This window comes from Perognathus longimembris, unplaced genomic scaffold (genome assembly GCF_023159225.1).
Source record: "Perognathus longimembris pacificus isolate PPM17 unplaced genomic scaffold, ASM2315922v1 HiC_scaffold_233, whole genome shotgun sequence".
NCBI lineage: Eukaryota > Metazoa > Chordata > Mammalia > Rodentia > Heteromyidae > Perognathus > Perognathus longimembris.
This window is the reverse complement of record NW_025957420.1, coordinates 35,273-46,621: the sequence shown is the minus strand read 5'-3', so window position 1 is coordinate 46,621 and position 11,349 is coordinate 35,273. Positions and strand designations below refer to the sequence as shown.

The following is an 11,349-nucleotide window of genomic DNA, read 5'->3' as shown; positions in this document are numbered from 1 at the left end:
TTAAAGAAGAAATTTTGGGACGAAAATATCCTTTCAAGATATTTGAAACAAACAGCATGAAAAGTGTAATTCGACAGCTGAATCTGTACGGGTTCAGTAAACTTCATCACCAATTTGATCGTTCTGCTTCTCTGCTTGACTTCTTGACTGAGGAAGAGGAAGGCTCGTCTTTAAGGAAGGTAATTTCAATTTTCTTTTCCCTTACATAGCTATGCATACCTCTCTTGGTACACCTGTTTCTTCTATCAGTGAACTAGAGAAATACCCAAGCTCAAATTACTTTCAAATGTAACGGAAAGGGCTGGGAATATGGCCTATGGCAAGAGTGCTTGCCTCCTACACAAGAAGCTCTCAGTTCAATTCCCCAGCACCACCTATATGTGGAAAACGGCTAGAAGGGTCGCTGTGGCTCAGGTGGCAGAGTGCTAGCCTTGAGCGGGAAGAAGACAGGGACGGTGCTTAGACCCTGAGTCCCAGGCCCAGGACTGGCCAAACAAAATGTAACGGAAAGAAAGGTTCACTTCGTAAAGAACAAATTTTGACTTCACCATTAGAATTTACAGAAATATCGCTAGCCAATTAGAATTACACCTTTGGACTGTGTACAAAACCACATAACAGATTCTCTGTGTTCAACGTGGCAGATCCAATTGGTTCAGAACATTGTTGTATTTATCTGTTTCTCTTCTACTAAGCCCTGCATATAGTTAAAGTATTTATGCGTCAATTGACTCCTTTGCCATTGAGAGTAAATGGTAATTCATCTCCTTTGGCTAGGTTTGGCTCTGAGTCTCTCTGCTTCAAATGTCTCCAAGTAACTTTCTCCTTTTGTTTTAGTTTCTGTGCTACCAGAATCCAAATTTCAAACAAGGATGTCCTCAACTGTTAGCAAGAATAAGACGAAAAGTCAGGATTAAAAAGTTTTCTGTAACAAGTGAATCATTGCCTGTGCAGCTGGATGAACAACTGCACCTGGGACATGAGGGTAATGCCAGTAATCCCAAAACAGATTTAGTCTCTGACACTAGTACTGAAGGAATCCTTTCAACATCACGAAGTTCACTGCTGTCTCATAGACCCCAGCCATCTGGCACGCACATGCTGGCAACTGCAGCACATTTACTCAAAAATGACAATCCTGTCAGAGATTCTTCCGTCAGACATTCACACAAAAAGTTTATGGATCAGGGAGCCATGTCTAGTCATTTGACCACACTTCATGTGCTGTCAAACAACAGCTACCTCCAGGCACATGACTGCTGTGTGAATTTTGATAAAAGATATAATTCTCAATATCAAAAATCACACCGATTTTCAAACGATAACTTCAGAGAGATGATGCCAACTTCAGCTATTCCAATTGGATATTCTGATTTTATGGCCTACGAATCGCCACATTCAAGCATGCTAGTGACAGCATCCAATCAACTGTGCTCCAATGCCACCACACGCGAAATATCTGCCGCGGCATTTTCAAAATATCATCATATAATAGCACCAGTTTACAAGGAACAGAAAGAGAGTAATATCCCAAGCCAGTGCCAGAGATAGGAGGAAAATTAATTTCGATGTGTATTGTTATAATGAATAAAGACTCTGCCCAGCTTTATTCAAGCAATGAAGGGTCATTCAACTGTATTGTTTCTTATAGGCCAATAGCAAATAAAACTAAAATGTTGCTTTATTTCAACAGTGGGATGCGCTTCATCTCATGTTTTCAGACATCAATATGTTGAGACTACCACTTGGGCTGTAAAAACCCAAACTTCTTAAGGCATTTCCATGCATTTATCTAAGAGGTTAGCATCATTGCCAATTGACCATTAGTTCAAATTAAACTATAGCATAAATAATGGGTTATATTCAAATAGAAATGACTCACTACCCGGGGCGACAAATGAGCTAGTTACTCCAGTCACACCTACCTTAGTGAAAGAGATCAACAAACAAACATGTGTTTCAATTTGAAACTGACTAAGACGTGTTCCAAACGATATATGAAACTTAGGCAAACATGGGTGAACAATTGGCCATTTTCCCATTTCTATCCATTCCCCTCAAGGAGCCTTGTTTACTTCCAGCTCCACTATTCATATAACTGGCATCTACATGCATGCATGTGTTGCACAATGATGATCAATTTGTCCTCATCCTGGTCGTCTTGGGTTACCAATATTAAACAGGAAGTGCATAATGACCAAAGCATATTAGACATGAGTATGTCCTTTGTGCCACATGGCAACAGCATACTCTACAACAGAATCGTAGTAGCAAGTAGCCACAATGTTCCCAACGATGATGAAATTACGATTAAAAAAAGATAAGAGGTGATATACCAAAAATCCGGAGCTAAGGAAGGTACCAAGTAAGAAGGAAAGTTGTGGAACTAGAGAAAGGAGAGAGACGCAATGAATGATATAAAGAAAAGGGATGGAGTGATGAAGCACAGGAAGACAAGAATTCAGGAAAGAAGACAGGAGAGAAGGTAGCAAGGAGGGAAGGAATGCAGGCAGGCAAGGAGGCAGGGACAGATGGATTGTGGTTGGTATCAACAGTGTGAGGGATGCAGTTATAGGTGGAAGTATGGAGAAAGAAGGACCCGAAAGGAATCCTGGGGAAAGAGAGAGTGACAAACAGAGATAAGGAGGGAAGAAAAGAAATCAGGAAGGAATGAAAGCAGAAAGGAAGGAAGGATGAGAACAAGGGAGACTGGGTGGGACATAGCAGTAAGGAACCATGAAAGCAGTGAGAGGGAAGATGAAAAGGAATTGGTACTTCATGGGAAGCAAGGAAAATCATAAAAATACATTTTATATTTATAAAGCTGTGTTTTTACTTGGACACTACTTAGTACATTGATATCAAATATTCAGTATCGTTTGCTTGACATAAAAATCTGTAGTGTCAGTTCAAATAGGTAAAAATGAAACTCAGTTTGTACTATAGAAAATGTATTCATCCGCTGCACAGGGTCATGAGCTTTCTAAGTGAATTTCTAAGTAAGGCTCAACAATATTCTTCTACGGAATGCAAGACTGGCATTGACAAGTTGACTGCCAGGGTGACAGAAAGAACACTGTGCCCTGTATCATCTCCTAAGGATGTTCCACTCTGGATATCTCTATGCTCCAGATGACACCCTGATGAGGCCATCTGGCAGTGCCTTCAAGGAACACAGATGACCTGTTGATATTAGGAAGAGTTAGAGACAATCTAAGTCCCTGAAATAGACAGTAGGAAACAACAAAACCAAGAGACAAGTGTAATGACAGAATGCCTACCGAGACAAAACCTGACCCACGAGGTCCCAAAAGAAGGGATGACATCTTGCCTCTTTTTTCTAGCAGGGGTGTAAACTTGTGTCCAAGTCACCATGTCACCAACCCAGCACTCACTGACCATTTTAGGTCAGTGCATGAAACACAAACCAAACACCACTAGAGGATTTGTCAAAAGACTTATGCAAAAGTTGACGCTGGGAAATCTCTGGGTCACGGGGTCCCCATCACAGTCTTGGAGGGAGTTCCCTAAATTCCCAAAGCCAGCCTAAAATAAAGTGACTCTAGTAAGATTTTTCTCTCCTCTTCTAAGGGAGATGATTTATATGGGATATCTCAAGGTCGGTAAAGTTGGTCATTTACATGAAACGGTAGGAAATATGTCTGTGACTACTAAAAGTCAGGGACAGAGGAAATACAACACAAAGTGACTTTATATATTGTAAAATTCAATGTGTACCAAGTTACAAAAAAGTCACATATTTTTTCTTCAAATAGTGGTGTGTAAAATATTCTCGACAAGTGCAGGGAACCACAAGACAGGCACATCAATTAAAATTTACATGGAACTCTATTTCTTTGTCTTGTATGATGGGTAATGGACACCCAATAGCGTTTACACCAATGTTGGGATAAGGAAATGCCAACTGTGACACATTTCATGTCCTCTGCTTTTCCCTCCAGCCCTCCCCATTTGCGTCATTTTGCAATAGTACAATTGCAGCCAGTGATACTCTTAGAGTCCATTATCAAGGATGGAACCATATGTGGTTGACATGTACAAATCGGGGGAGAAGCTGTATTTCCTCTTTTCTGTCTAAAGGAAAACTCCATTATGATTTCTGGTGTTAATTTTTCCTATAGTGAACTGGTTTGATGGGGATGACATAATAACCCTCTCGTTCACTCCATCTTGAGTATTGCAAAGTAAAATCTAAGTAACAGTATGACTAGGCACTGGTTTTGTTTGATCCAATGATGTTGGAATGAAAGCACTACTAAATGGATACTTCAAAGGAGATGACTGTGTTTGGGCTCCTAAAAGTTTCTTTCTCAACAACCACTTGAGAGCTATGAAGACACCATACTTAAAATCATCCCTAGGTACAGAGGAGTCCTGAATCTCTCCTTCCTTTACAAGGGGACCTGAAGGGCTAAGACAACTCCATCTTAAAAGAAATAGCATAAACTCCATCTTAAGAGAAATAGCAACCATCTTGTTGTTTGTGTTAAGCTAAGAACAACCCAGCACATACGTAAAAACCAGCAAATGACTTGTTTATGATGAAACTAGCCAGGCATTGTACAGATTCCAGGAATAAGATTGTTTGTGCGGATGTTTACGCCGAAACCAATAGGTCATAAAACCCATTTCCCAGATGGCCCAACTGGTTTGGGAACGTTCCGGTCACACTGACCGCCTTGGAATGTCCGCCAACCAATTATAGACGTGTGGAATGTCCTCTGATCAAATTTTAGAAGCCCCTAGCCCCGAGCCAATCAGATTTGTCCCTGCACCTAAACCCTGCTTGCACCTGGTTTATGTAACTTTGTGATTTTTTCCTTTAAATACCCATGTAAAACTCTGCTCGTGGCCTTCCTCCTAACCTCCGCTGCGTCGGTGTGTAGGACGAGGTCCGGGCTGCAGCTCGCCTAATAAAGCCTTGCCTTGCTTTTGCATTTCGGAACGTCTGGCTCTCGGTGGTCTCTTGGTGGTCTTCTAGGGCTTGGGCACAACAGTTGGGGGCTCGTCCGGGATCCCCAAAGACCCCCGAGACCCCAGACCCCGAAGGTAAGAAACAGCGCTGTTAATTTGTCTTGTCTTGTCCCTTGTCTCTGTGTGTGTTTCACTTTCATTTTCTTGCAGGAAGCCGGCCTTTCCACCTTGTACTTTTTTCTTTTTTCATTTTTTTTTTAGGGGCCTGTCGAGCGGACGCGCTCATCGACAACCCTGGGGGAACTGGGAGACGTCCCAGGTCCTCCATCCTTGAAGGGGGACCCCTGGAACCCCGCCTTGATACTTGTAGGGTGCAAATCAGTCCGGTTCCTAGCTGGCACTGACCAAGAGGGTCTCCTCACCGAGGCTCAGTCCGCCCACCTTGAACTTCAGTCCACTCCTTCTGCATCATCGCAGGAGGTAGGGGGACAACTTGGGAGATCTCCAAAACCTACTAGTAACTTGTTATTTTCTCAGGCCTGTGTATTTGGTACCTTCTTTGTTATTGTAATTGTTGTGTTTCTCGTAGCTGTCTGGATTGAACACCTGACCAGAGCCATGGGTAATGTGCCATCTAACCCCCTAGAATTAACCTTAGCCCATTGGAAGGAGGTTAAGGAAATTGCTCATAATCGAAGTGTAGATGTTAAGAAAGAAAAGTGGATAAGTTTATGTAAATCAGAATGGCCCACCTTTGAGGACGCCGAGTGGCCTCCTGAAGGAAGTTTTGATATAATTAAAATTGCACTTTTACAGGCCAAAATTTATAATGTGCTTAGTGGGCATCCAGACCAAGTCCCTTATATAATTACTTGGAGGGCACTGGTTGAAGAGGATGGCCCCGCCTGGGTGCATGCTTTCTTGTCCCCCCCAGCCTCTTCTCTCATCCAGGTATTCACTAACAAGACACAGGGGGAAGAAAAAGCAGGAAAAAAAGAAACCACCAAAGAAGAAAAGAAGCCGCGTCCGCCTGTCTTCCAAGGGGGAAACGTGGAGGAGGAAATCTTTCCTCCTCCATACTCTCCTCTCCAACCCTCCCCGCCTGAAATACAGGAGGATGATGAAGACGCAGGAGAGAACGTGCCACCAGCCCCCTCCGCACCAGAGGGTCCTGCCCAGTCAACCCGACGGCGCCGGGGAATTACGCCTCCCCACAACTCCACTGCCCTTCCCCTTCGCCCCGTGGGTCCCGTGGATGAGAATGGCCAGCAGCAATTCCAGTACTGGCCGTTTGCCACTAGTGACCTATACAACTGGCGTACCCAAAACGCCCCCTTTTCTGAAAAACCCCAAGACTTGATTCGTTTGCTTGAAACTGTCCTTTTCACTCACCAACCCACTTGGGATGATTGTAACCAGCTTTTACAGGTTCTTTTCACCACCGAGGAGAGGAGTCGCATCCGAGAGGCGGCCCGGAAACTTGTCCCCGGCCCAACCGGAGCGCCCCTCACAGACCCTGCCGCGATCTCAGTCTCCTTTCCTGAGACTCGACCAACATGGGACTATAACACGGCTGAAGGTAGGGAACGACTCCTCATCTACCGCCAGGCTCTGTTGGCAGGTCTCAAGGCGGCGGCTCGCCGACCTACTAATATGGCCAAAGTCTATGATGTGAGGCAGGGAGAAAATGAAAGTCCGGCAGCATTCCTTGAGCGGCTTATAGAAGCCTTTAGCCAGTACACTCCCTACGATCTTGAAACTCAGGAATCCGCTCAGATTGTTATGTTCACCTACATAAATCAAGCTGCCCCGGACATAAAGCGAAAGCTGCAGACAATAGACAGGCTTGGTGAAAAATCTGTTAGGGACTTAGTAGCAGTGGCGGAGAAGGTCTATAACAAAAGAGAGACAGAGGAGCAGAGACAGGAGCGAAAGGACAGGGAACGTGAAGCTGAACGTGAAAGGAGAGATAGGGAAAAAGAGAAAAATTTGGCTAGGATCCTGGAGCAGCAACAAGCACAACAGACTAGAATTTTAGCACAGCATCAAGCCCAGCACAGAAGAGACATTAGAGAAATCTTAACCTCTGTGCAACCTGGAAACTTTAGACGATCCTCGTCTCCTACTAGAGAACGAAAATTCAAGCCTCATCCTAGAAAACCTAGAGTAGGAGAAAACCAGTGTGCCTATTGCAAGGAGATAGGACATTGGCTCAAGGACTGCCCAGAACTAGCCAGAAAGGAGGAGAGAAAACAGAAAGTAGGATCCAGAGTGCTGCCGGCCTTAGAGCTAGCTGAAGACAGCGACTGAGGGAGTCGGGGCTCAGACCCCCTCCCTGAGCCTAGGGTAACTTTGAAAGTGGAGGGGAGCCCAGTCACGTTCATGGTGGATACGGGAGCAGAAAACTCAGTACTACTAGCCCCGAGAGGGCCGATGTCCAATAAAACAACATGGGTGCAAGGTGCAACTGGCACCAAACCCTATAAATGGACTACCCGAAGAACAGTGGACCTAGGAGTGGGCCGGGTAACCCACTCATTTTTAGTCATTCCTGACTGCCCCTACCCATTGCTTGGACGTGACCTTTTAACAAAAATGAAGGCTCAGATACAATTCACAAGTGACGGAGCTTTGGTAACAGACTCAAGAGGAAAGCCTGTAAATATATTAATCACTAGCAAACTAGAAGAGGAGTATAGGCTATACCAACATCTCAAGCCTGAGTCTCCAGAAAATGAGTGGTTACAGGCGTTTCCCCAAACATGGGCAGAAACTGGGGGGATGGGACTGGCAAAACATCGTCCTCCAATCTTTGTGGAACTCAAAGCTGGAGCTGACCCAGTAAAAGTTCGCCAGTACCCCATGTCACTAGAGGCAAAGAAAGGGATCACCCCCCCACATCAGAAAATTGTTGGAATTGGGAATCCTAAAACCCATCCAGTCAGCCTGGAACACTCCATTACTGCCCATCAAAAAGCCTAACTCCAATGACTATAGACCAGTACAGGACTTGAGAGAAGTAAACAAAAGAGTAATGGACATTCATCCAACCGTTCCAAATCCATATACTTTGCTGAGTTCCTTACCACCAAGCCACGTGTGGTATACTGTGCTAGATTTAAAGGATGCCTTTTTTAGCCTGCCCTTAGCCCCACAGAGCCAAAATTATTTTGCATTCACCTGGCATGATCCTGAAATTGGGATAAGCGGCCAACTGACCTGGACCAGGCTGCCTCAAGGATTCAAAAATTCGCCCACCATCTTCGACGAAGCACTGCATGAAGACCTGAGTGAGTACCGCTCTAAAAATCCTGAAATAAGCCTGTTGCAATATGTGGATGATCTGCTGATAGCTGCCTCAGACAAAATTAGCTGCCTGAAAGGGACAGCCAGGCTCTTAAAGACTCTTGGCAATCTAGGCTACAGGGCCTCTGCTAAAAAGGCACAGATTTGCAAATCTGAAGTCACCTACCTAGGCTTCATACTAAAAGAAGGCAAGCGTTGGCTGTCAGAAGCACGAAAAGAGACTGTACTAAAAATTCCTGTACCAAAGTCAGCCAGGCAAGTCAGAGAGTTCCTAGGAACAGCGGGCTTTTGCCGGCTGTGGATACCTGGGTTCGCTGAAATGGCCAAGCCCTTATATGAAGCCACCAAAAATGTCCCAGAGTTCCACTGGACTGAACAAATGCAAAGGGCCTTTGAGGCAGTTAAGAAAAGCCTCCTAGAAGCCCCTGCCTTAGGCCTACCTGATGTGAATAAACCATTCACCCTATTTGTGGCCGAAAATAAAGGGATAGCAAAGGGGGTGCTCACCCAGCCAATTGGGCCTTGGAAAAGACCAGTCGCCTACTTATCCAAGAAATTGGATCCTGTTGCTGCTGGGTGGCCCCCATGCCTGAGAATAATAGCCGCAGTAGCCCTCTTAGTGAAAGACGCAGACAAGTTGACCTTGGGACAAAATCTAACTGTGGCCACTCCACACGCTCTGGAAGGGGTGCTAAAACAACCGCCCGACCGATGGATGAGCAATGCCCGCATGGTCCATTACCAAACCTTGTTGCTTAACCCCACGCGTATCAGTTTCTGCGTACCAACAGCATTAAACCCAGCTACCTTGTTGCCGGATCCGGACCTGGAAGCGCCTCTGCATGATTGCGAGCAGATCCTGGCCCGAGCACATAGTCTCAGGCCTGACTTGCTGGACTCACCGCTACCACAGGCTGAGCACACCTGGTTCACCGATGGCAGCAGCTTCATGCGAGAAGGAAAAAGGTACGCAGGCGCGGCAGTCACCACGGACGCTGAGATAGTGTGGGCAGAGGCACTCCCCCAGGGAACTTCTGCACAAAGAGCAGAACTAGTGGCCCTAACAAAAGCCCTACAAATGGGGAAAGGAAAGAGACTAAATATATACACGGACAGTAGGTATGCGTTTGCTACCGTACATGTTCACGGAGCTATCTACCAGGAGAGAGGGTTACTGACGGCTGAAGGAAAAACTGTTAAAAACAAGCAAGAGATTCTAAATCTCATTCGGGCCCTCTGGGAACCAGCCAAGATTGCTATCATGCATTGTCCAGGACATCAAAAGGGAGTTGATTTAGTGACTAAAGGAAATAACTTGGCAGACCAAGCAGCCAAGGAGGCGGCCCTCCAACCTAGAACAGAAATATTAACCCTAGCGGATCCAGGGCCGCGGACTCTGCCTCCCGTGCCCCAATATTCTCAAGAGGACCTAGAATGGATTAGGAAAATTCCTATGGCCCACAAACCCCCGGACAAAGAAGGAAAAAGTGATTGGTGGAGAACGTGTGAAGGGAAACTTATCTTGCCACAAGAACTAGGTAAGGGGATCCTCAAGAGAATCCACCAGGCTTCCCATATGGGGACCCGAAGAATGCAGGACTTGCTTCGCCACTCAAAAGTAAAAATTAGACAGGGAAACCAAATTGTTGAGGACATTGTCAAAGGTTGCAAAGCCTGCCAGCTCACCAATGCAGCGGCTCAACCAATTATGAAAGGAAGCCGCCTTCGTGGAAGCAGGCCAGGTGCGTATTGGGAGGTAGACTTTACAGAAATTAAACCTGGAAAATTTGGATACAAATATTTGCTAGTCTTTGTAGACACCTTTTCAGGATGGGTTGAAGCTTATCCAACAAAACATGAAACTGCAAACGTGGTGGCCAAGAAGATCTTGGAAGAAATCTTACCCAGGTATGGCTTCCCATCCTCCATTGGGTCGGACAACGGACTGGCCTTCGTCTCAAAAGTAAGTCAGGGAATAGCCACTGCACTGGGGACTGATTGGAAATTACATTGTGCTTATAGACCCCAGAGTTCAGGGCAGGTAGAAAGAATGAATCGGACCCTAAAAGAGACCTTGACTAAATTGGCCCTAGAGACTGGCGCAGATTGGGTGTCGCTCCTTCCTTTTGCCTTATTTAGAGTAAGAAACTCACCTTACCAGCTTGGTTTCACTCCCTTTGAAATAATGTACGGGCACCCCCCGCCCATTGTTCCTAGCCTTCAGACTGAATTGCTTTCAGATTTAGATGATACTGAATTTCTATGTAAACTTAATCATTTACAGCTTGTGCATAAGAATGTGTGGCCTCAACTTAAGGCACTATATGATTCTGCTTCTGTCCCTACCCCTCATTTATTTAGACCAGGGGACTGGGTGTTCGTTCGGAGACACAACCCAAACTCCTTAGAACCACGGTGGAAGGGACCCTACGTAGTGCTGCTGACTACTCCCACCGCCCTCAAGGTAGACGGCATCGCCACCTGGGTTCACTACTCCCACGCCAAACCAGCTGACCCCTTCGCGTTGGACGAGGATTTTCGTGGAGAAACATGGGAAGTCTCCAAACATCCAGACCAGCCACTGCGCCTTCGCCTCAAGAAACGAAAGTTAGACTGAATAGTGCTACTATTATGATCATTTACTTTTTACTTTCATATTTTGTTGTTCAAGTTAATGCTGATGCTAATCCTAACCCTCACCAGCCCTTCCAGTTATCTTGGCAGATCACCCCAAGAGGGGGAAAACCCCTTGTCTTAGCAACTAAAGAAGCCCCCTTAGGAACCTGGTGGCCAGACCTAATAGTGGACCTGTGCGACCTAGCTGCAGGCAGCTGGGACGTGCCAGATCATGATGACCCAAATCTAGATAAGCAACTTCCCGAGTGCAAGGAAAAAGAATCCTGTCTAGTCCCATGCAAATACAGCTCCCTAACATGGGGATCTGGACATGGATGTGGCCACCCAAAGCTAAGAGCTGAACTGAGAGAAATGCCTTTCTATGTGTGTCCTAGAGATGGGAGAACTAGGGCAGGTGAGAGAAGATGTGGAGGGGAAGCAGATTTCTTTTGCAAACAGTGGGGGTGTGAAACCACGGGACAAGCACACTGG

General features: G+C 45.7%; 1 protein-coding gene across 1 annotated transcript; it reads left to right on the top strand.

Annotated features, from left to right (window-relative positions):
* Positions 1-5,196: 5,196 nt before the first annotated feature.
* LOC125344664 lies at positions 5,197-10,858 on the top strand (the record flags this gene model as incomplete). The annotated part of the gene is given in 4 exon segments (XM_048337089.1): positions 5,197-5,886; positions 6,049-7,052; positions 7,101-7,827; positions 7,829-10,858. Coding segments are annotated over 4 exon segments (5,451 nt in total), but the record flags the coding sequence as incomplete, so codon positions are not given.
* Between the last annotated feature and the right edge of the window lie 491 nt (positions 10,859-11,349).